A 24,108-nucleotide genomic window follows, 5' to 3' on the forward strand; every position below is an offset into this window, starting at 1 on the left:
CCCCCTGCCACGTGCCAGTGGGTGAAATTCTCAAAAAGGTGCAGCACTTCTAGCCGACATCGACAAAAGTCACTCTCTAGCCGCCGCGGCGAGCGACCCTGCCCGAGGTGAAGAAAATTTTGCCATATTAACGCTCTCTGACAAACATTTTTGCATAAATCGACACCTGAAATAAGACTGGTATCACTGCAGCACGCCTCGAGCGAGTAATGCATCTGTTGGCCAATATAATACCCGGGTACTTAATAGAGCTTCTCGCGCGCTCCTCAGCTGGCGGTCCGCAGGGCGAGAAGCGCAGGCCCGCCAGCCGCACCATGTGGTTCACGATGATGAGCGTCTCGGCCGCGAGCAGCGTGTAGGAGCGAAGCTTGCCCTCGCACTCGCGTTGCTCGAGCCTGAGGCTGAGCCACTGCGCCCTGACCACGAGATAGCCCACGCGGATGGTGTCTGTGTTGACGACCGTGTCCTCGGCCAGCGTGTGCGCCTTCCCCTTGAGCACCGCCAGCCAGTAGAGCCCCTCGAGCGACCGTTCGCGCCGATCTGCCAGCTGCTTCGCCTTGAGCGACGCGGCCCACACCTCCAGCGACTCCATCTGCCGCAGCTCGGCCGTCTCGCCTGCGGCACGCGGCGCCTTCTGCTTCTTGACCTTGCCAAAGACGGCGACCATCTCGCAGTCCCCCCACTGAAGAGCGATGCACGGCGGGCACGCGCATGGAATACCGCGCCGGCGACTGCAAGGATGCGGCCGCCGCGCGGAAGGATGGGCTCCTGACCATGTAAAGCTAGTATTGAGCCGTGCCGTCGATTGGCGGCACGGAGGGGTACGTAGGTCGGCTTCATGGTGCCTCGACGACCAAGTCGGTTACGCGGAGGGGTTACTACGAGGTATCTGTGGGAGCGGTCGGGCGCCAGGCGCCCAGTCGATTGCCGCATAGTTAGTTGTCGTAGTAACCCTATCATAAAGCTGTCACATTCACACCTTGCACTTTGAAAAAAGAAATGTCCGACTTTGGTCGAAGATCCGGAGCGCGGAGGGTTTATCAGAGCATCACTTTATCAGAGCATCAGTGCATCACCCAACAGTGCCACACACAATGTGAGTGTTAGAGTTGTTTGGTATTGCTAAAAATCTCTCTCACAATGTCGGAGTCTGCACTGCCAACCTGACCTTTGAGCACTTGAGCACTGGATAGGGTCGATTCCGCATGGTACGGGACCCCATGAACACCCCTGTGCATGCCGTCCGCCACATGGCACATGGGCTGCCATCGGCATACACACCTGACCTTGATGAGAGAACTGCTCACGCGCGCGCTAACCCGCATTGTTCTGACTGAACCTCGAACACACACAACAAACAAGGGCTCCAAGCCCCAAATGACGTGTGAGTGTTAGAGTTGTTTGGTATTGGATATTACGACTTACCCCGCCTGTGTAACCTCTCTTTAAGGTATTGCTAAAAATCTCTCTCGAACCACTGACCTGGAACGCTGGAAGAGAAGGGAGTCGTGATTTCTTGTTGGTTTTCAAAAACCTCTCTCTCTGACCTGGTCTCTGCCGCGCGCTTGTCGGTTGCGGAGGTCTGTGTGGCGACTATCTTGGAGCACTTGGAGTGCAGAGACAGGCACGCACGGGCAGAAGGGAAAAAGAGGGAGGAGGCGAGGCTGCCCCCGCTGAGCCCACAATCCGCACCACACACGCACGAGTACAAATACGGGTGGGGCACTTATAGGCCTCCGCGTTCAAAAATTAGGTTTTGTGTGGGCCTGTGTGGTGCTCTGTAGAGAGGTCAACTGGAACGACTGGTGCGTCGTCTCAGCAGTGAGCAGCATTCACCTGGTGGTCGTTGGGAAGGGAGAGTCTCAGCAGAGAGCATGCAGGGACAGGCATTGGTAGGGAGTTGTGGACAGACCGAAGAGGACAGAAGCCGAGTCACTCGAGTATGTGGCCGCACAGAGGAGCGAGACGCGAGACGCCGCCAGCCGCAGCCGAGCCGCAGCCGAGCCGCGAGCGAGCTGGTTGATCGACGCAGGCAGCTGCCGAACTCCAGGCCGCGTCAACACTCCCAGGGAGAGGACAATGCCGAGACGGCGGCACACCCGCACAGGTGCCACATCCATCAAGCAGTGGCTCTCCACGTACGCCTCGCGTGCGCATTCATTCTTCTGATTGAAGGGGTTCACGGCCGGCAGCGACTGCCCATACAAGGGAGTTCGCGGCGGGTCCATGTCCGCCCTTCCCGCCCCGACCGTGTAGAAAGTGGCACTGCTCAGGGCTACTGAATGGTCCGACTCGCGACTGGCTCCATTCTGATCTCAACGCTGTGACAAATCCACACTCTGTCCACACTGGGAGCTCGCCCGTCACGCAGCCATTGTGGCGCAGAGACGAGGGTGTGCTCTAACCAATTAGTTGTGGACGGATGGATGTTGTGCATATTCAGTGCCAGCGGCGAGAGGCCGAGGCGAGACGGTCGCCGAGGTGCGACCTAGGGACGTTCGGACTCCGCCAGAAACAAGCTACAAGGTGCAGACCACAGAAATTTCTTGCAAACAAGGAGGCGCCACATTTCAGAAAGGTTTTAGGTATGTTGTTGCGATTTGTTTTGTTGTCGATTGACGTAGCGGGCTTTCTTTTCCGCCGGGTATTCCGCCGGGTATTTCCGCCGGGTAGTATTTCCACAATCGTAATCTCGAAGCGACGCGTCCCGGCCGACGACTCCTTATCATCCAGCACCGACCGGCCGTGCGGCGCCCCTCTATTTCCCAGCTAGTTTTTTAGGGGGGCTAGGCCGACAATATTTTATTTCGCGCCGGGGGTGCATCTGCGTCGGGGGGAGCCAGACACCGCTGAGAGTCCGAACGCATCACCGCAGAGCATCACAACGCAGCTCGCAACATGCACGAACCGCCGGTCACCCGCCGCTGGGAGCGGGTGGCACTTGCAGAATCTCGAGCCTCGGCGCCAGGCGTCCCCGCCACGGACAGGCTTCTGACGGTGCGAGCGCCGTCGCCGCGTGTGCCCGCCTGTGCGGGTGTGCATTTGACGATTGTCGCCACCCCGTGGCCGCCCTTCCCTACCTACAGGTCCACGCGGGCTACAGGAGCTCTGGACTGCCCGTGCTTGCCCTCCAGCACCTCTACACCGCCGGACCGACAGAGCGGCCAAATCAACGGCCTCTGCCAGGCGCCGCCATCCCGCCAACAGTAGCAGCACCTCCGCCCACCTCCGCGAGCGTCCCGTCGCTCACCCGTCGGCAGGCGCGGCAGTCAGCAGCCGATCCGAATCTGGAGGCGGCGGTGCCTCTGACTCGTCGCTGCCGCCCGCAGCCCTCGTGGCGAGCGTGCAAGCCGAGGTGGAGGCGATGGTCGGCGCCCCGCTCGCGTCCGCCGACCGTGGACTGATGGAGCTTGGCCTGGACTCGTTTGACATCGAGCAGCTCGCTCAGCGGCTCACCAGCCGCCACCCACTCGCCGCCCTGGCGCCGTCCGATCTCTTCAGCGCCCCGACGGTGCGGGCACTCGTGCTGCTCGTCCACCGGCGGTCCACCGGCAGCGGACCAGAGCCGGCCGCCTCAGCTCTCGCCCCGTGCCTGGCCGAGCGTGTGGCCTGGTTCTCCGGCTTCTCCGCCAACCTCCCGCCAAACACCGGGCTAAAAGGCGCCCGCGAGATGGCGGCGTCGGGTGCGGACGCGGTGAGCGAGGCGCCCGCGGAGCGTTGGTCTCTTTCCGGCGACGGCACAGCCGTGGCGGGCCGGATGCGCCACGGCGCGCTGCTCGGAGACATCGACCTCTTCGACGACGCCTTCTTCGGCGTCTCGCCGGCGGAGGCGGCGGCGATGGACCCGCAGCAGCGGCTGCTGCTCGAAGGCGGCTATGCTGCACTGCACGGCGCGGGCCTCTCGCGCCGCGAACTGCTCGGAAGCGTGACGGGCGTCTTCCTCGGGACAAGCTACCACGACTTTGAGCGCCTTCTCTACCGCAAGGTGCCATCCTCCGCATATGCCGCAACTGGGGGCAGCCTCGCCATCGCTTCGGGCCGCCTGTCGTACATCCTCGGCATGCAGGGGCCTGCTGTCTCCTACGACACTGCCTGCTCTGCTGCGCTCACAGCCAGCCACGCGGCCACGAGTGCGCTGCGGCTCGGCGAGTGCGAGAGCGGGCTGGTGGCCGGCGTCAGCTTGATGCTGCTCCCCGATGTGAGCCACAGCTTCGCTGTCGCGGGCATGCTGTCGGCGCTCGGCCGGTCCCACACCTTCGACCGCCGGGCCGACGGGTACGCCCGTGGCGAGGCGTGCTGCGCGTGGCTTCTGCAGGGAGGCGCGACGGCTCGCCGGCCGGTCGCCTCGGCTCTGGGCAGCTGCGTGCGGCAGGACGGCAAGAGCGCCAGCCTCACCGCGCCCAACGGGCTCGCGCAGCAGTCGCTCCTCGAGGCGGCGCTCGCCGACGCAGCCGTGGTCGCCGACAGCCTCGCCTGCTCGGAGGCGCACGGCACGGGCACGTCGCTCGGCGACCCGATCGAGGCGCGGTCGCTCGCCGCGGCGGTGCTCGCCCGGCGCGGCGGCGGCGAGGCGCTCGCGGTGGGCAGCATCAAGGCCAACTGCGGCCACGGCGAGCCGGCGGCGGGCGCGGGCGGCCTGCTGCGCCTGTTGCTTGGTCTGTGCGGCGCCGAGGCGCCGCCCAACGCGCAGCTGCGGGTGCTGAACCCGCACGTGAGTGCGGCGCTGGAGGGCAAGGCGTGCGTGCTGCCGACTCAGCTGGCGGCGCTGCGCTCGACGGCCGCGGCGGCCGGCTCGCAGGAGGGCGGCGTGAGCTCCTTTGGCTACAGCGGCACGATTGTGCACGCGGTGTTGCGCGCGGCGCCCGGCGAGGCGGGGCGCGGGGCGCTTGCTCGGCGGGTGGAGTGCGGCCCGCAGTACCGTCGGCGCCGGTTCGGCTGGACGGGCGCGCTTGCGCCCTCCCCGCAAGACGCCGTTCCACAGTCCAACTCGGCGATGCCTCCTCACGCGCTCTGCTCGTACTCTGTGTGCTGGCCACCGATGCCGCTCCCTCGGCTCGACACCAGCGGCGGCGTCCCTTTGACGCGCCCCCGGCCAGACGTCGCGTGGCGTGGCACGCCGCTACGCACCGCCTCCATACAGAGCTGGATCGCCCTTGACCTCTGCGGCCCAGATGTTTCGGAGCGGCATGAAGCTCGCGCCCATCCTCTGCGTTCGGCGCTCTCTGCCGTCGCAAACCTACGCACGCAGACGACGGCGCTCGAGGCGCTCTCGCGCGTCGTCGACGCAGAGGGGCCGCCTGCTAAGGTGGCGATCCTGGTCGCGTCCGCGCTCGGGTCTCTGCTGCCTGTAGCGCAGCAACTCGTGCGGGCTGTGCCGTGTGCTCATTTGCTATTCCTGACCGTTGGGGCGTTCAATGTTTGGCCGCGCCGCCCCCCGGTCGTGCCCACCGACCCGCTCGTGGGCAGCGTCCGCTCCTTTTGCCGCGTCCTTCGGCTCGAGCACCCACGCCTCGATGTCTTCTACGCTGACATTTCGGTTACGCGCAGCTGCGACGCAGCGGCGGCCTCCCTGCGTAGTGCGATGAGCCTCGGCCACGTCGGCGCGCAGCACGCGGAGCTTGCGCTCTCCGACGGCACTTCGCACGCGGCGCGGCTGCGTCGCGCGTGTGCTGCCCCCGCCGTCGTCTCGGGCGCTTCGCCCCGCGCCCTCTCGGGCGCATTTGTCATCACCGGAGGCACTTGCGCCTCGATGTGTTCTCTGCCTTTGTTTGCGCCCCTCACCACAACCGTCTGCGCACCCACGTAGGTCTGGGCGGGCTCGGCCTCTTAGCGGCACGCGTCGTTTGCGAGAGCGCTCCGGTGGTCGTGGTGGCTTCGCGGAGCGGACGATTCCCCCAGGCCTCTCCCGGGGGGCAGCAGGATTCGGCAACGACGGGAGACGGGTCCCGTGGCGGCGGCGTGGATGCGCTGAGAGCGATTCCATCTGACGGGCGGGTGGTGGCGCTGGCTTGCGACGTCTCCGCCGCGCACGAGGTAGTTGCCATGCTCATGAGCCTGACGGGCTGCGGGCACCCGCCGACCGGGTTTTTGCACGCGGCGGGGACAATACATCGCGCGTTGCTGAGCCGCACCGAGCCGCAGCACCTCCGCGCACTCTTCGCGGGCAAGGCGGTATCCGCCGCGATCGCTTCGCGGGCCTCGGCAACGCTGCCGCTCGACCGTTTCCTCTTGTTCTCCTCTTCGGCGTCCGCGCTGGGCAATGTGGGGCAGGTCGCATACGCGGCGTCCAACGGCGGCCTCGAATCGTTGGCGACACTCCGCTCGAGCGCTGGCGCTTCGGCCTCTTGCTTGCAGTTCCCGCTAGTCGCGGGCGTGGGCATGAGCGAGACGAGTTTCCGTTCTGAGCAAATGCACTATCGAGGGATGATTGCTGTCTCGGCGAACGAGTACCTCTCCAGCCTGCGGGCATCCTTGCATCAGCTATTGCGGCCGCCGGTCTCGCTCGAGCCCCTCCCCGCCAACGTCACCGCTCTCCTCGCACGGGTGACCAGCCCCGACCAAGCCCTCTACGATGAGCTCCGCCCAGGTGGCCTTGCCGGCGAAACGGCCGGAGGCGACAGTGACGCTGCCGCGCACCCTGCCGAGCTTGCGAGCGTGGTCGATCTTGTATCGTGCATCGTGGCCTTGGCGAGGGGTCTCGTGCCATCCGGCGCCACCATCACACCCACCACGCCGCTGATGGAGGCGGGCCTCGACTCGATGGCCTCGACAGAGCTAGTCAATCAGCTGCGCTCGCGCTTGCAGCTTCGCCTCTCACCCACTCTCGTGTTCGAGCATCCGACGCCGCGTGCCATGGCCGCGCACATCCAGCAACTGCAGCAGCCCAGCGGCGAGGCCCGCCCCTGCCCGCGCGCTTATGGGCACGAGGGCGCGAGCCCGTCGCCACTGCATTTGCAGAGCTCCGCGGCGCGGCTGCCGGGCGGGTGCGCGTCCCGCCTCTCGCTCCATCGGACGCTGGCAGCGGGCGGCGACGCCATCGGCCAGATGTGCACCTCGCGCTGGCTGGCCGCCGGGAGCCACCTGCGGAGTGCGAATGAGACCCAGCAGCGCGCGGCTCGCTTTGGAGGCTTCATCGGCCAAGCCGAGATGTTCGACAACCGAGCGTTCCACGTGCTGCCTGCAGAGGCGGCGGTGGTGGACCCGCAGCAGCGGCTGCTGCTCGAGACGGGATACGAGGCGCTGCACGCGTCGGGGGCGTGCAAGTCCACACTGCTCGAGAGCCTCACCGGCGTCTTCCTCGGGATCGAGCGGCCCGATTGGGCCCTGCTTCGCGCCTTGCGACCAGGCCGCGCCTCCTCCTACGCCGTGACCGCCGACGCGGTCTCCATCGCGGCCGGCCGGCTCTCCTTTAGCCTCGGCCTGCACGGGCCGTGCGAGAGCGTCGACACAGCATGCGCCTCTGGGCTCGTCGCTCTACACTCGGCCTGCCGGGCGCTTCGGGCCGGCGAGTGCGACGGCGCACTCGTCGCCGCCGTGAGCCTGAAGCTCTTCCCCTACATGTCTCTCCTCGCCGCGGCGGCGGGCATGCTCTCGCCTGACGGGCGGTGCAAGACATTCGACGCACGCGCAAACGGGTACGTGCGCTCCGAGGGTGTGCTCGCTCAGTACGTCCATGTGGCGGCCCCACATACAGACACGTCCCTCGCGGGCTCTGCCGTCCGCCAGGACGGGCGCAGCGCGTCGCTGACGGCTCCCAACGGGTCGGCGCAGCGGGCGCTCCTCGCTCGCGCCCTGGGAGGCGCCGGCCGCACCGACGACGGCCTCGGTACAGTCGAGGCGCACGGAACGGGGACGGCGCTTGGGGACCCAACCGAGAGCGGCGCGCTCGCGGCCTCGCTCGGCGGCGGCTGCCGGCCGCCTTGGCTGACGGCCGCCAAGGCGAACGTTGGCCACCTCGAGCCCGCGTCGGGGCTCGTCGGCGTGCTCCGCGCGACGCGATCGGTCGCTGAATATGGAGCCGCGCAGCTGCGCACCCTCAACCCCCTGATCCGAGAGACGATCGGGAACGCTTGTCGTGTGTGCGCCCAGCACGGCTCGCGAGCCGCCGGCGACGCGCACACTGGCGTGAGCTCTTTCGGCTACAGCGGCACCATCTCGCACGCCATTTTGCGGCGCGTCGCCGCCGGGTCGTGGCCTCCCGTGCGAACCGGCTCGAGGCTCGTGTACCACAGGCGGCGGTTCCCCTGGTGCGAGGAGCCCATGATGCAGCTGCCCGACGCTCGCGTCACCGTTTGGCCCATCGCCGCCTTGCAATCCCCCTCCACCACGGCGAGCGAAGCATCGCTAGAGCTTAACGTGCCTGCGACTGGGGGCCGTGTGCAGCTGCAGGTTGCCAAGCCGGGCAGCCTAGATGGAATAGTCATCGCCGCACAGCCGGTGCCGCGGGGCTGCCCCGCCGTGAACGAGGTGGAGATCGCCGTGCAAGCCGCTTGTCTCAACTTTCGTGACGTGCTCAATGTCTTGGGGCTCGACCCTTCCGGCGACCTGCGCCCTCTCGGCGCAGAGGGCGCCGGCATCGTCCGCCGCGCTGGGAGCACCGCCCTGCATCGGGCCGGCGCGCGCGTCTTTGGCCTCGCCACGGGCTGCGCCATGAGCCTCATCCGCCAAGACGGCCGATACCTCGCCGCGGTCCCACGCGTGCTCGACTTCGAGCAGGCGGCCACGCTGCCCGTCGTGTGGACCACGGCACACTTCTGCCTCTGCGAGGCGAGGCCAGCCTGCGGCAGCGCCGCTCTGCTGCACTCGGTGAGCGGCGCCGTGGGCCTCAGCGCGCTCGAGTACACTTGCTGGATCCGGGCGGCCGTTCTCGGCACCGCAGGGAATAGGCACAAGCACGCCTTCTGCGTGCCGATGCGGCGCCATGCGCGCGCCTCATCACGCAGCCCGCAGGCGCTTGCTCACGCCGCGGGCCGGCTGTTGCGGGGACACCGGCTGCGGCTCGCGCTGACCGCGCTCTCCAAAGACTTTCAGCCCGTGACACTCGGGCTGCTCTCCGCTGGCGGCTGCTTCCTTGAGATTGGGAAGCGAGGCATCTGGAGCGAGGCTCGTGCGGCCGCGGCTCAGCCGCGCGTGACCTATCTCCCGATCGCAGTCGACGCCGGATGTCGAAACTGCCCCGGTTGGGACAGGAGCCCGGGTTGGCTGCGCGAACAGCTCCTCGTGCTCATCGCTCGTGTCGACGCGGGTGTGGTCCGGCCGATCCCCCACACACCCCTCTCGCTGGAGCTCAGCTCCATCCAGTCGGGCCTGCGCTCGCTGCGCGATGGCTCCAACCTGGGGAAAGTGATCCTCTCGGTCCGCGCGCCCCTCGAGGACGACGAGGATGGCTCGATCGCGTGCCCGAACAGCACCAGTGCACCATGCGCCACGAGCGTGGTGGTCATGAGCGTCGCGCAAGAGCCATCTGAGGGGGCGTCCTTGGTACGCGTGCGCTATGACAGCGCGCATGGCATCGCGATCCTCGAGCTGCATGACCCCATCCACTTCAACACAATCGCGCCGCAGCTCGGACGCGACTTTCACTCAGCGGTGGAGCTGCTGAGTGGAGTCGCAGACCTCCGTGCCGTCGTGCTGCAGGGTGCGGGCACCCACTTTTGCGCCGGTGGCAACCCTTATGCCAGGCCGAGCTGGCAGAGCGTCTCTTGCTGCGCCCAAGAGATCTTGGAGATGATCCTCGGCTTCGTCACCCTCGCGGCGCTGCCAGTGCCGCTCTTCTCGGCGCTCCACGGCCGGCTGGTTGGTGGCGCTGCCGCCCTCTTCCTCCAAACCGACTATCGGGTCGCCGACTCACGCGCGCTCTTTCAGCACGGCAACCTGTCGCGCGGCGTCTGCCCAGTCGCGGGGTACTCGCAGAGTCTGCCGGCCGCGATCGGCGCCGCGCGTGCGCGCGAATTCTACCTCCTCGACGAGATCCTGTCGGCTGACGATGCGCTGCGAGCCGGTTTGATCGACGAGGTGTCTGATTCGGCAGATTCGGCCAAGAGGCGCGCCCTGCAGCTCGCGTATGCCGTGGCGAGGAGGTCCGAGCTGCGCGAGCAGGCTTTGGTGCTGCGACGACCCATCGACGCGCGTCTGCTCTGCGAGGAGGCGATGGGCCATGCCGAGTGCCTCTTGGCCGGCCTGGCCGGCCGCCTGCCAGAGGCTGAGCGCGCCGACGATTGGAGCGACGAGCGCACTCACGAGGCGGAAGCGCTGTTTGTCGGGGAGGCATCTGCAGTTTCGGCGTGGGAGAGCACGGCTGTGGCGGCTGTAGAGACAGAGCACGAGCCGGACGCACGCCAAGGCTCATTGATGGCGAGGAGACGGCGTTGGCTGGAGGTGCCGCTTGAGGACGGAGAGGACCCGCTGCTCTGTGCGTTGGACGCCAGCGACGGGCTGGACACCGCCGGCTATGCTTGGCGCGACGGGGGTGCTCTCGACCTTGCCTTTACGCTTTGTGACGGCATCGCGTGCGCACGGCTCGAGAGGCCTGCTTCGGCCCGCGAGTGCTGGCATGCGATCGCAGCAGCCAGCTGGCAACTGGCTGAGGCCGAGTCCTTGGACGCGCTCCGCGCCATCGTGATCGAGTGTGCCGTCACCGGTCCGCCCACTCGCTGCGTCATGCAGCGCATTGCGGAGGCGCGCGCCTCATTGCACGGCTTGGGCTTGCCGCTGCTTCTCGTGGTCGCCGCGACGGAGCGCGGCAGGGGCGTCGCCACTCAGCTGCAGCCCGACTACGTCGTGTTCGAGGAGCCGGCGCCCCGGGCCACAGGCCCGCCTGCTTGGTGTGGACCGCACGAGGTTGTGGAAGTCGGCGCCGGCCGAGGCCGGGCCCTCGCTTTTGCCGCTTCCCTCGTGAAGCACCCGGCAGTCGGCCTGAGGAACATGCTGCGGTTGACGCGCGCCTCTACGCCGCCTGCGGCCGAGCGTCTTGACGCCGCCCAACTCGCACAGCTGCACCACGTTGTGTGCTACGAGGCGGGGAGCTCAGCCGAGGTGCGCGTTGAGGTGCAGCGTTTGCTACAGGGACCCGCAGCAGTCTGCAGACCCCGCGCCGACACCAGGCCGGTCTCGCTGGTTCGCAGTGAATTCTGCGCAGCGGTGCGGGCGCTAGCCCGCAGAGCGACACGAGCGTCCGTCTCCTGCTTGCCGTGAGACGCCTGTCTGCCTGCAGCAGATCTCCGTCTATGCCCCCGCGTTTGCTCACAGCGCCGAGGCCCTGGAGGCAGTCGACGGCTGCCCCGGGCGCTACACGCGAGGCGAGATGATAGCAGAGGTGAGCGTGCCAGGCGTCGACGAGGATGCGGCTTCCATGGCCATGAGCGCGGTGCTGCAGCTCCTTCTCGCCGCGCCGCACCTATGGTCCGAGATCGGGCTGGTCGCCGTGCAAACGAGCACGCTCACAGATCGCAGCAAGAGCATCAAGTCGGCGCTGATGGCCCTGTTTGAGTCGCACGGCTGCACCGACGTCGAGGGGGTCGACCACACGAGTGGCGGACACGCAAGCATGCCAGCGACTCTGAGCTGCGCCAACTGGATCCGGAGCGACGCCTGGGACGGCCGACTCGCTCTTGCAGTGTCTATTGACCTGCCCGATGCGTCGATCGACGGCGCGGTGGCGGTCGCTGTATTATTGGGAGTGGAGGGCACGCTGCGAGTGGACCACACTTCCGTGCCGCCGCATGGCGAGCACCGCCATGACCACGGGTCGGCCTTCGAGGACTGCCACGGCCTAGTCGGCCTGAGGCAGGAGCACCTGGTTGCTTGCCGCATCGACGGGCCACCCCCGACTCTCTCCGCCGAGGTGTGCCCCGTTTCGCTCCGGACCTTCGAGCGCAGCGCCGCGCGGGCGCTGCGGCTGCGGCAGCAGGTGGGTCGGACAAGCTCGTCTGCTGCACTCCTGGGCCTCTATTCCTCCCTCCTGTCGCTGCCGCCTCGCACCACCCTGTCGGGCTTCTTCTGGTCGGGCGCGCGTGGCGTCTCCGCCTCGCTGCGAGTGCGCGGCTGGCTCGACGTCGATAGAGGGCTCTTGGAGCGGCTGTCGACGCGAACCCTGATCGAGCCCCTCCTGGAAGCACCCGCTCCGACGTCCCGCGGTTGCGGTTGCGTCCTCGCCGCCATCGACGCCATGGGTCGGCGGGCCTACGAGATCACCTCGGGGATGGCCTCATTGCAGTGGCTTGTGCCGGAGCCACAGTCGCCGCCCGAGAGCGTAGAAGCTGCGTCCAGCGTCTCGAGCGAGAGCGGGAGCGATGAGCCTGCATCTTCAGCGTCATCCCCCCGGAGCGAGGTGTACGTGGACCATGCCACCACCGCGCTCGCTCTCCAGACTGTGATCGACACTGTCGGCAAGGAGATTTGCGGCTTCACGCTGCCGCACGACATGCCGGTGATGGAGGGCGGGCTGGACTCGCTCGGCATCACGGAGTTCCGTGGCCGCCTCATCGCAACGCTCGACGTCACGGGATTAATCATCCCCGGCATGCTCCCGGACACGCTGCTTTTCGACTACCCTACGCCTCGGCAGCTGCACGCTCATTTGGTCTCGCTGTGCTCTCCGCCGTCAAACAGCGGCTCCGAGTCCAGCCTGCCGGACACCCCATCCTCCAGCAGCATCGAATCCTCCGGAACCGGTTCGTCCGCTCCAACCGTCCGGATGGTCTCTGTGCGGAACGTGGCGTTCGAGCTGCTCGGCCAGCACATCTCAATCGACCTGCCCCTCATGGAGGCGGGGCTGGACTCGCTCGCGATGATAGAGTTCCGAGGGAGATTGGAGCAGGACCGTGGCAAACTGCCAGAGACGCTGCTATTTAGCTTCCCCACCCTGCGAGAGCTCGACGGCCACTTCACCGGGCGCGTTGACTCCTCCTCCTCCTTGCCGTGGAGCAGCGACGGCAGCAGCGTCGCCTTGAGCAGCCCTCTGCCTAGTGAGGCCGGGAGCCTCGTCAGCATCCACACCGAGCAAACGAGCGGCGTGATCATCGAGGCGGACAGTGCCGCGGTCCCCGCTAGTGCATCGCTCAGTGGCCTCAGGCGTATCTCGATCAGCGGGAAGGACACGATGTCGGAGGTACCGCCTGACCGCTGGGCTCTCGCCCCTCTCGCTCCGAGTTCGAGCTTGGTCGAGCAGAGGGTACGCCATGGTGGCTTCTTGAGTGACATCGACCGCTTTGACAACGCTTGGTTCAGTGTCTCTCCGTCAGAGACAGCTGCCATGGACCCGCAGCAGCGTTTGCTGATGGAGCACGGGTATTCAGCCCTCTGGCGAGTGGGCCTAGACAGAGGCGCCCTGTTGGGCGACTGCATTGGTGTGGCGACGGCGATTTACTCTACGGACTACATGACGCTCCTGTACCAGAAGCGTCCCATGAGCACGTACGCTGCCACGGGCGCCGCACTTTCAATCGCGTCTGGGCGCATCTCATATGTCCTCGGGCTCCAGGGCCCTTGCCTCACGATTGAGACCGCCTGCTCGTCGTCGTTGGTGGCCTTTTGCCTTGCGAAGCAGGCCATGGACGCTGGCACCTGCTCGCGGCACCTCGTCGCAGCGGTCAACTTGATGCTTCTCCCGGGGACGAGCTTGGTCATGGCCTCAAACGGCATGACTTCAGCTTCGGGCCGGTCCCACACCTTCGACCGCCGGGCTGATGGGTACGCCCGTGGCGAGGCGTGCTGCGCTGCCGTCCTAAAGGCGTGCTTATCATCAACTCCACTGGTGGTGTCTGTCATGGGCAGCTGCGTGCGGCAGGACGGCAAGAGCGCCAGCCTCACCGCGCCCAACGGGCTCGCGCAGCAGTCGCTCCTCGAGGCGGCGCTCGCCGACGCAGCCGTGGTCGCCGACAGCCTCGCCTGCTCGGAGGCGCACGGCACGGGCACGTCGCTCGGCGACCCGATCGAGGCGCGGTCGCTCGCCGCGGCGGTGCTCGCCCGGCGAGGCGGCGGCGAGGCGCTCGCGGTGGGCAGCATCAAGGCCAACTGCGGCCACGGCGAGCCGGCGGCGGGCGCGGGCGGCCTGCTGCGCCTGTTGCTTGGTCTGTGCGGCGCCGAGGCGCCGCCCAACGCGCAGCTGCGGGTGCTGAACCCGCACGTGAGTGCGGCGCTGGAGGGCAAGGCGTGCGTGCTGCCGACTCAGCTGGCGGCGCTGCGCTCGACGGCCGCGGCGGCCGGCTCGCAGGAGGGCGGCGTGAGCTCCTTTGGCTACAGCGGCACGATTGTGCACGCGGTGTTGCGCGCGGCGCCCGGCGAGGCGGGGCGCGGGGCGCTTGCCCGGCGGGTGGAGTGCGGCCCGCAGTACCGTCGGCGCCGGTTCGGCTGGCGCGAGACGCCCCACCCGCTCGCGGAGGCGCGGCTCGACGCGGCCGGCGATTGTGTGGCCGTGCGGTTCCGGTCGGCTTCGGACGGCGGGCTACGCTCGCTCGTCGCCGACCACGTCGTTCTCGGGCGGGTGCTCTTCCCTGCGGCTGGCTTCCTCGAGATGGCTCGCGCGGCGTGCGCGGCGTGCGCGGCGTCGCGGGCGGCCGAGCTCGGCGCCGACACGCCGGTCGGCTTGCGGCGCGCCTTCTTCATGCAGCCGCTGCCGCTCGGCGAGTCGGGCGGTCTGTGGGTCGAGGTGTCGGTGGACGCGGCGGCGGAGCGTCTCGAGGTGGCTAGCTACGGGCAGGAGGAGGGCGCGGCGCGCACGGCACACTTTGCGTGCGGCCTGGCCGGGGCAGGCGCCGAGCCCGGCGGCGCGGCGCCGCCGTCGCTGGCGTCGGCGCGTGCGCTCTGCCCTCGGCCGGCGGAGCTGCGGCAGCTGTACGCGGCGTTTGAGCGGATCGGCCTTCAGTACGGCGGCGGCTTCCGCACGCTCGCCGCGGCGTGGTCGAGCGGCGGCGCGGACGGTGGCGCGGCGGCGCGGCTGCGGCGGCGGCGCTGCTTGGGCGGCACGCAGGTGCACCCGGCCGACCTGGACGGCGCGCTCCAGCTGACGGCTCTGCTGGCCAAGTCGGCCGGCGGCGAGACGCGGCTGCCCTTCTCGATTGGCGAGGCGTCGCTCGGGGTGCCGCGGGGCGGTCTGTGGCCGGTCGCGACGCGCACTGCCGCGGATGCGCAGTGCGTCTGGCTTTCGGGCGAGCAGCCATCATCGGCTGGGACGGTGCGTTTGGGCGATTTCCAGACGAAGGCCTTCCACGCTGCAGGGCATCTCAGCTATCAGACTTCCTGGGTTGCTCTCAGCGGGCCTCACCCTTCGGCACCGCCGGCCACGTTCCTGCTGGCCTCGGTTCGACAGGGGCGCAGTGCGCAGCTCCCCCTCTCCGACAAGGTGCTGGCACGGGCTGGCGTCCGGTCGCTCGCACTTCTGCAACGTGGCTCGGAGCTCATTAGCACGGCGACAGCCCTCCGCTTGCTGCTTGCGCACGTTGGCGGAGCCAGTGCTCCCTTACTGCTGTGCCACACGCTCGGGCACGATTCTGCGGCTCCGTCAGCTCTTGGCGTATGGGCACTAGTGCGTGCCGCGCGGGTTGAGGGAATTGCGGCTGGAGTCAGTTGCATCGGAGTCGAAGCTGGCGACGCGACGAGTCTCGGCGCTAGACTTGCGCTTCCGGAGGGCGAGGCCGAGCTTGTGTGGTCGCGCGGCATCGGGAAGGCGCCGCGTCTTCAGCGTGTTGCACTAGACTCAAGCAGGTCGGGTCAGGTGGGCGATTCCCAGCTTGTTTCGGGCGGGACTGGCGGCCTCGGGCTCGTGGCGGCGCGCTGGCTGGTGGAGGGTGGCGCGTCGAGGCTGGTGCTGGCGTCGCGGACTCCGGCGCTGCCTGCCGCCGCCGCCGCGTCCCTCGTTTCGTCGAGCGGCTGCAGCGTGCTTCTCGCCAGCTGCGACGTGGGCGAGCCGGCCGCCGTGCGCCGGCTCCTTGCGGGCGCTGGCGTGGGCGGCATGAGCGGCATGTGGCACACGGCGGGCGTGCTAGCGGACGGCGTGCTGCACTCGCAGAGCGAGCGTTCGCTGCGCCACGTCTTCGCCCCGAAGGCGCACGGCGGCGCGCACCTCTGTGCGGCGAGCGCGGCGGTGCCCCTCGATTCGCTCGTGCTGTTCTCGTCGGTGGCCGCGCTCATCGGCGGCGGCGGGCAGGCGAACTACGGCGCGGCGAACGGCTGCCTCGACGCGCTAGCAGCTTCCCTGCGCCGGGGCGCCAGGGCTGCCGCCAGCGTGCAGTGGGGTCCGTGGAGCGAGGTCGGCATGGCAGCGGGCGGGGCGGTGTCCACCCGGCTGCAGGCGGCGGGGATCGGGCTGATCGGGGTGGCCGAGGGAGTGGCCGCGTTTTCGGCGGCGGTGAGGCCAAGGACTCCGGGCGTCTTCTCGGTCTTTGCAGTCGACTGGCGCCGCTACCTGGCCACGCTGCCAGCGGTGCCTGCCCTGCTGAGCAGGATGGCTCCGGCGGCGAAGGCTGGCAGGCCCATCGGCGCAGCGCCGGCGTCCTCGACGCGTGGCAGAGTTGGCCTCGACGGCGTGCTTGCGGCGCTGCACCAGACGACGGGCAAGCACGTCGGCCCGGACGCGCCTTTGATGGAGGCCGGCCTCGACTCGCTCGGCGCGGTCGAGCTGCGCAACCAGCTGCAGGCGGTGGCCGGGGACGGCGTGTCGCTCCCGAGCACCCTGGTCTTCGATTATCCGACGGCAAGGCATCTAGCGTCGCTCCTTTCGGACGCACCCGATCACCGTGGTGTCGCGACGCCGTTGGTTGCGGGGACGCCTTCTCGCAGCGACCGGCCATCGCTGCAGTCCGTGTCGGCCTGCCTTCCGTCTGGGGTTACGTGGGCAGGCTCGTTCCGTGCAATGACGGTCAACGCGCAGGACGCAATTGGTCTGATCCCACCCAGCCGCTGGAACCCCGCCGTGGCGAGGCCAGTCGACGAACCCACGAGCATCTCGGCTCGCATCGAGCACGGCGGCTTCCTTTTGCACGCTGACCAGTTCGACGCGAGTGCCTTCGGTATCTCGGCGAGTGAGGCCGGCACAATGGACCCGCAGCAGCGGCTGCTCCTCGAGCACAGTTTCTCTGCGCTTCACTCGGCCGAGCACTCACGCGCCAGCCTGACTGGCAGCGTGACCGGAGTGTTCGTCGGGATTTGGAGCAGCGAGTTTGCATCCGAGTGGCTCGTTTCCGGCCCGCTCTCTAGGAGCGTGTACGCCGCCACAGCCGCCACTTGCTCCGTTGCCGCAGGTCGGATCTCCTTCGCGCTTGGCCTGCAAGGCCCATGCGCGGCATACGACTCTGCGTGCTCAAGTGGCCTCGTCGCGTGCCACAGCGGCGCACACTCTCTCGGCACCTCTGGCTGCGGCGTAGCCGTCGTTTGCGCAGTCAACATGCTCTTCAGTCGCACTGCGAGCGCTCGTGCGGCGCTGGCCGGCATGACCTCGCAAACAGGAAGGTCGTACAGCTTTGACCGCCGGGCCGATGGGTACGCCCGTGGCGAGGCGTGCTGCGCTGCAATCCTGGAGACGGGGAAGGCGAAGACAATGCTGGGTGGCACGCTACTTGGCAGCTGCGTGCGACAGGACGGCCGCAGCGCCAGCCTCACCGCGCCCAACGGGCTCGCGCAGCAGTCGCTCCTCGAGGCGGCGCTCGCCGACGCAGCCGTGGTCGCCGACAGCCTCGCCTGCTCGGAGGCGCACGGCACGGGCACGTCGCTCGGCGACCCGATCGAGGCGCGGTCGCTCGCCGCGGTGGTGCTCGCCCGGCGCGGCGGCGGCGAGGCGCTCGCGGTGGGCAGCATCAAGGCCAACTGCGGCCACGGCGAGCCGGCGGCGGGCGCGGGCGGCCTGCTGCGCCTGTTGCTTGGTCTGTGCGGCGCCGAGGCGCCGCCCAACGCGCAGCTGCGGGTGCTGAACCCGCACGTGAGTGCGGCGCTGGAGGGCAAGGCGTGCGTGCTGCCGACTCAGCTGGCGGCGCTGCGCTCGACGGCCGCGGCGGCCGGCTCGCAGGAGGGCGGCGTGAGCTCCTTTGGCTACAGCGGCACGATTGTGCACGCGGTGTTGCGCGCGGCGCCCGGCGAGGCGGGGCGCGGGGCGCTTGCCCGGCGGGTGGAGTGCGGCCCGCAGTACCGTCGGCGCCGGTTCGGCTGGCGCGAGACGCCCCACCCGCTCGCGGAGGCGCGGCTTGACGCGGCCGGCGACTGTGCGGCCGTGCGGTTCCGGTCGGCTTCGGACGGCGGGCTACGCTCGCTCGTCGCCGACCACGTCGTTCTCGGGCGGGTGCTCTTCCCTGCGGCTGGCTTCCTCGAGATGGCTCGCGCGGCGTGCGCGGCGTGCGCGGCGTCGCGGGCGGCCGAGCTCGGCGCCGACACGCCGGTCGGCTTGCGGCGCGCCTTCTTCATGCAGCCGCTGCCGCTCGGCGAGTCGGGCGGGCTGTGGGTCGAGGTGTCGGTGGACGCGGCGGCGGAGCGTCTCGAGGTGGCTAGCTACGGGCAGGAGGAGGGCGCGGCGCGCACGGCACACTTTGCGTGCGGCCTGGCCGGGGCAGGCGCCGAGCCCGGCGGCGCGGCGCCGCCGTCGCTGGCGTCGGCGCGTGCGCTCTGCCCTCGGCCGGCGGAGCTGCGGCAGCTGTACGCGGCGTTTGAGCGGATCGGCCTTCAGTACGGCGGCGGCTTCCGCACGCTCGCCGCGGCGTGGTCGAGCGGCGGCGCGGACGGCGGCGCGGCGGCGCGGCTGCGGCGGCGGCGCTGCTTGGGCGGCACGCAGGTGCACCCGGCCGACCTGGACGGCGCGCTCCAGCTGACGGCTCTGCTGGCCAAGTCGGCCGGCGGCGAGACGCGGCTGCCCTTCTCGATTGGCGAGGCGTCGCTCGGGGTGCCGCGGGGCGGTCTGTGGCCGGTCGCGACGCGCACTGCCGCGGATGCGCAGTGCGTCTGGCTCTTGGGCGAGCAGCCATCATCGGCTGGGACGGTGCGTTTGGGCGATTTCGAGACCAAGGCGTTGACTGCGCCGGGTCCCGTCGCGTCCAAGTCGGGCGCGAAAGTGCGGTCCTGGCGCTACGCTTGCGCGTGGCCTAGCGTGCGCTGTGATCTGCAGGATACCCCTCCAGATGTCAAGCTGCTCGTGCTGGACGACTTGGGCGGTCTCCTTACGAGTTCACTGCCGACCAGTGCCGAGCACGCAGAGACGAGCCCAGAGCCTCTCGAGGGCAACTGGAAGGCAGTGGTGCTTGCGGCAGGCCTCGCGCCTTCAACGTACCGACTGGATGCCCTGCGCAATGCGCTCATTATGCTGGTGCAGTGGCAGAGCACTCGCTCGGCGATCCCGCTCTGGGTGAGCACGCTCGGCGTTCAACCCGTGCGAGCGGGAGAGGGAATGGTTCGCTGCACGCACTCTGCAGCGTGGGGCTTGTCGCGAGCGTGCCGGCAAGAGGGCGTGCTATCGTTGCACTGCTTGGACCTCGATGCAACGGCCGACTCGCTGAGCTTGGCGGCTCGAGTGGTCCTCCAGCCGTCGATCCAGCCTGCCGAGGGAAGCGTGCGTGGCTTGCGTGTCGGCCCCTCGCTCGAGAACGAGATGGTGCTTCGCCGCGACAACCTCCACGTTGCTCGCCTCGTTTCGCCGTTCGAATTGGACCGCGTGCCGGCGCGCCTGACGATCGCGCACAGGGGTGCCCTCACGGGCATGAGCTTGGAGCCGCAGGGTGAGTTTGAGTCGGAGCTCTTGAGCAGCGAGGTCGAGGTTGAGGTGCGCGCAGTCGGACTCAACTTCCGCGACGTGCTCATCGTGCTCGACCAGTATCCCGGACCGCGCACAGAGCCGGGCACGGACTGTGCCGGTGTGGTGCGCCGCGTCGGCGGCAACGTTCGTCACCTCTCCCGCTTCGCCCCCTCCTTTGGCACTGCATTCGGCTGCCTGGCGGCGTATGCACGCACCGATGCGCGAATGCAGGTCGCCAAGCCGGCGGCCTTGTCGTTCGAGGGGGCCACGACGCTCATCAGCACTTGGTGCACCGTGCATGTCGGCTTCGAGCGGATCTCCCTCCGCGGGCGTCGCCGGCTCCTTCTTCACGCCGCCGCGGGCGGGGTTGGGCTCACGGCCCTCGAGTACGCGCAGTGGCTCTGTGCGCCGGCGCTCTGCACGGCCGGCGCGCCGCACAAGCACCGGCTGCTCCGCCGCCAAGGTGTGGCGCTCATGGCCAGCTCGCGCGACGCCGCCGCATCCACACTGGGCGCGCAGCGCTACCTGTGCGGTCTGCGGCTGCATGCGGTGCTCAACAGCCTCTCCGCCGACTTCATCTCGGCGGCTTTCGCGCTGTTGGGCGAGCGTGGGCGGTTCGAGGAGATCGGCAAGAGAGGCATCTGGAGCCAGGGCCGCGCTGGAGCGATCAGGCACGTCGCTTACCAGGCCTTGGACTTTGCTTTTGACGTCAGCCAAAATCTGAGCTGGTTTCAGCGCTCGGTGCTTCGGGTCCTCGCGCAGCGCGCGTCAGCCGAGGTGGTCCACAGCCTGCCTGTTTACGAGTTCGACATTGTCCACCGAGTCCAGGACGCGTTCCGCTTCCTGGCCAACGGCAAGAACACGGGCAAGGTTGTGCTGCGCATGAGCTGTGCACACGTCGCCCCGGCTCTGCAGCTCGGCTTTGGCGCGCTCCGCAGCCGCCTCGACGCCAGCGCGGGAGCGGCGGCCGCGGCGATCGACCTTGACCGACTGGCCGACGCGCTCTCCCTGCTTGACCGGCTGTGCCGCCAGTTCGTGCGCGAGGCGTTGAAGGGCCTCGACCCGACGACCGTCGTGAAGTGGCACCACAAGCTGCTGCTGCAGTGGTGCGCCGGCGCCCGTGACGGCGGGGAGGGGCAGGTCGACGGAGCCGCTGTCGAGCGGGCGCACGCCGGAGTGGCGCCGGAGGTGGCGCTGGCGTCGAGGTGCGGCCCGCACCTCCGGGCAGCGCTCCAGGGCACGACTGCGTACCAGGAGCTGCTCTTCCCCGGCGGCTCGATGGACGCCGTGCTTCCCGTCTACCAGGACGCCGTCGTCGCCAACTTCTACAACGGCGTCGTGCTCGCAGCCGTGGAGGCGGTCGTCGCCGGGCTGGAGGACGGGCGCCAGCTGTGCGTGCTCGAGGTGGGCGCCGGGACCGGAGGGACCGCGGCCATGGTTCTGCCGGCGCTGCAGAACGCTTGCGCGCAGTACCTCTTCACGGACGTGTCGGAGGTCTTCCTGCTGCAGGCGCAGCAGCGCTTCGCCGAGTATGCGGGCTTCATGCGCTACGAGCTGCTCAACATCGACGCCGATCCTCGGCTCCAGGGCTTCGCCCTCGCGCAGCAGCACCTCGCGATCGCCACCAACGTGCTTCACGCGACGCCGTACATTTGCAACACCCTCGCGCACTGCCGCCAGCTGCTCAGCCCGGGCGGGCTGCTCGTCGTCAACGAGGTGCTCGAGACGAACGCGTTTGCGCAGATCACGTTTGGCATGACGGATGGGTGGTGGCTCTTCGCTTCGGACCCTGCGCGCGCGGGGCAGCAGAGCCCGCTCATGAGCTGGGAGCGGTGGTGCACGCTCTTCGCCGACGCCGGGTTTGCTCACAGCCACGCCGTGCGCGGCGGCGGGGTCCTCGATGGCCAGGCGGTGATGGTCGCGCGCGTGAGCGAGCGGGGCCAGCTGCTCGTTGAGCCGCAGGCGCGCTCGGCGAAGGGGACGCACGTGCTCACAGGCGGGCTTGGCGGGCTCGCGCTGCTCACGGCCCGCGTGCTAGTCGAGCGCGGCGCCGACCACCTCGTCCTGGCCTCCCGCAGCGGACGCGTGCAGGCGGGCAGCGAGCCCGACTTCGCGTGGCTGCGGCAGGCTGGCGCCGAGATGGAGCCGATTCGCTGCGATGTGGCCGACTCGCACTCGCTGCTCGGCCTCGTGCGCGGGCTCGTCGGGGCGGCGCGCCCTCCGTCGGGCGTCCACCACGCGGCCGGCGTGCTGTCGGACGCCGCACTCGCCAACCAGACGATGCGGCACTTCCGCACCGTGTTCGGCCCCAAGGTCGGCGGCGCAGCCAGCCTGCACCGCTTGGTGCAGCCGCTGCCACTCGGGACGTTCCTCTCGTACTCGTCGGCCGCGGGCCTGCTGGGCTCCGCCGGGCAGGCGCCGCACTCAGCGGCAAACAGCTGGCTCGACTCTTTCGTCCACTGGCGGCGCGCCGAGGGCGTGTGCGGCCATGGACTTCAGTGGAGCGCCGTCTCAGAGATTGGCTACGCGGCGCGGCACGGGGCGGACAAGCGCTTGGCCCAGGGCGGCATGCACCCGATCGATCGGTCGATGGCGCAGAGTGCTCTCGTGGAGGCCCTTGTCGCGCGAGGGCCCCTCCACGTACTGGCACTATTGCCGGCGGATTGGAAGGTGATGCTAGGGCAGGCGGCACAGGTGCCTGGCTTCCTGCTGCCGTGGAAGTTGCGCAGCCAGGGCAAGGCGGTAAGCGCGGTTAGTCGCCCACAGCCGACCTTGGCAGCTGCATCCACTCCGCGCGTGACTTTGCCATGGATGCTGGACATGCTCAAGAAGACGGTAGTCGAAAGCGTGGATGCTGACGTGCCTTTGATGGAGGCCGGCCTCGACTCGCTCGGCGCGGTCGAGCTGCGCAACCAGCTGCAGGCGGTGGCCGGGGACGGTGTGTCGCTCCCGAGCACCCTGGTCTTCGACCACCCGACAGCCCGCCAGCTGGCCGCCTTCTTCGAGGCGGACGCGGACGCCCCCGTCACGGAGGCGAGCGGCGCTCCGGTGTTTGGCGCTCGAGTCACGTCGAGCGTGGGCGCCGACATCAGCGGTGCGAGCGCCCAGCTACCGGACGGGTGCGTTGTGCTCGGTCAGGTGTGGCAGCTGTCCTCGTGCGGGGTGGACGCGGTGGCTGAGGTGCCGGCCGATCGTTGGTCGCTCCCGCCCGCGCCTCGCTCTGACGACGTGGTTGCACGCCGGTCGCGCCACGGCGCCTTCCTCCGTTCAATCGACGGGTTCGACTGCAGCTACTTCGGCGTGTCGCCAGCGGAGGCGAGCGCAATGGACCCGCAGCAGCGCTTGCTGCTCGAGCGGGGCTACGGCGCTCTGCACGCAGCCGGCCTCGAGAGGGCGTCGCTGAAGGGCAGCCTGACGGGAGTGTTCTTGGGGATCGGGGCTGGCGATTTTCATCCGATACTGATGGCGAGCTCGAAGGGCCGAGGTGTCTACAGTGCGACAGGAACTAGCCATTCGATTGCTTCGGGCCGCCTGTCGTACATCCTCGGCATGCAGGGGCCTGCTGTCTCCTACGACACTGCCTGCTCTGCTGCGCTCACAGCCAGCCACGCGGCCACGAGTGCGCTGCGGCTCGGCGAGTGCGAGAGCGGGCTGGTGGCCGGCGTCAGCTTGATGCTGCTCCCCGATGTGAGCCACAGCTTCGCTGTCGCGGGCATGCTGTCGGCGCTCGGCCGGTCCCACACCTTCGACCGCCGGGCCGACGGCTTCGCCCGTGGCGAGGCGTGCTGCGCGTGGCTTCTGCAGGGAGGCGCGACGGCTCGCCGGCCGGTCGCCTCGGCGCTGGGCAGCTGCGTGCGACAGGACGGCAAGAGCGCCAGCCTCACTGCGCCCAACGGGCTCGCGCAGCAGTCGCTCCTCGAGGCGGCGCTCGCCGACGCAGCCGTGGTCGCCGACAGCCTCGCCTGCTCGGAGGCGCACGGCACGGGCACGTCGCTCGGCGACCCGATCGAGGCGCGGTCGCTCGCCGCGGCGGTGCTCGCCCGGCGAGGCGGCGGCGAGGCGCTCGCGGTGGGCAGCATCAAGGCCAACTGCGGCCACGGCGAGCCGGCGGCGGGCGCGGGCGGCCTGCTGCGCCTGTTGCTTGGTCTGTGCGGCGCCGAGGCGCCGCCCAACGCGCAGCTGCGGGTGCTGAACCCGCACGTGAGTGCGGCGCTGGAGGGCAAGGCGTGCGTGCTGCCGACTCAGCTGGCGGCGCTGCGCTCGACGGCCGCGGCGGCCGGCTCGCAGGAGGGCGGCGTGAGCTCCTTTGGCTACAGCGGCACGATTGTGCACGCGGTGTTGCGCGCGGCGCCCGGCGAGGCGGGGCGCGGGGCGCTTGCTCGGCGGGTGGAGTGCGGCCC

The 24,108-nt window shown here is 69.1% G+C and overlaps 2 protein-coding genes across 2 annotated transcripts; both read left to right on the top strand.

Moving 5' to 3' along the window:
• Nucleotides 1-9,441: 9,441 nt before the first annotated feature.
• On the top strand, nucleotides 9,442-10,008 carry EMIHUDRAFT_67072 (enoyl-CoA hydratase; the record flags this gene model as incomplete). The annotated part of the gene is made up of 1 exon (XM_005764806.1): nucleotides 9,442-10,008. A coding segment is annotated over one exon (567 nt), but the record flags the coding sequence as incomplete, so codon positions are not given.
• A 10,978-nt stretch (nucleotides 10,009-20,986) lies between these two features.
• EMIHUDRAFT_67058 (hypothetical protein) lies at nucleotides 20,987-21,490 on the top strand (the record flags this gene model as incomplete). Its single annotated transcript, XM_005764807.1, has 1 exon — nucleotides 20,987-21,490. A coding segment is annotated over one exon (504 nt), but the record flags the coding sequence as incomplete, so codon positions are not given.
• Between the last annotated feature and the right edge of the window lie 2,618 nt (nucleotides 21,491-24,108).

This window comes from Emiliania huxleyi (genome assembly GCF_000372725.1).
Source record: "Emiliania huxleyi CCMP1516 unplaced genomic scaffold EMIHUscaffold_58, whole genome shotgun sequence".
NCBI classification, from domain to species: domain Eukaryota; phylum Haptophyta; order Isochrysidales; family Noelaerhabdaceae; genus Emiliania; species Emiliania huxleyi.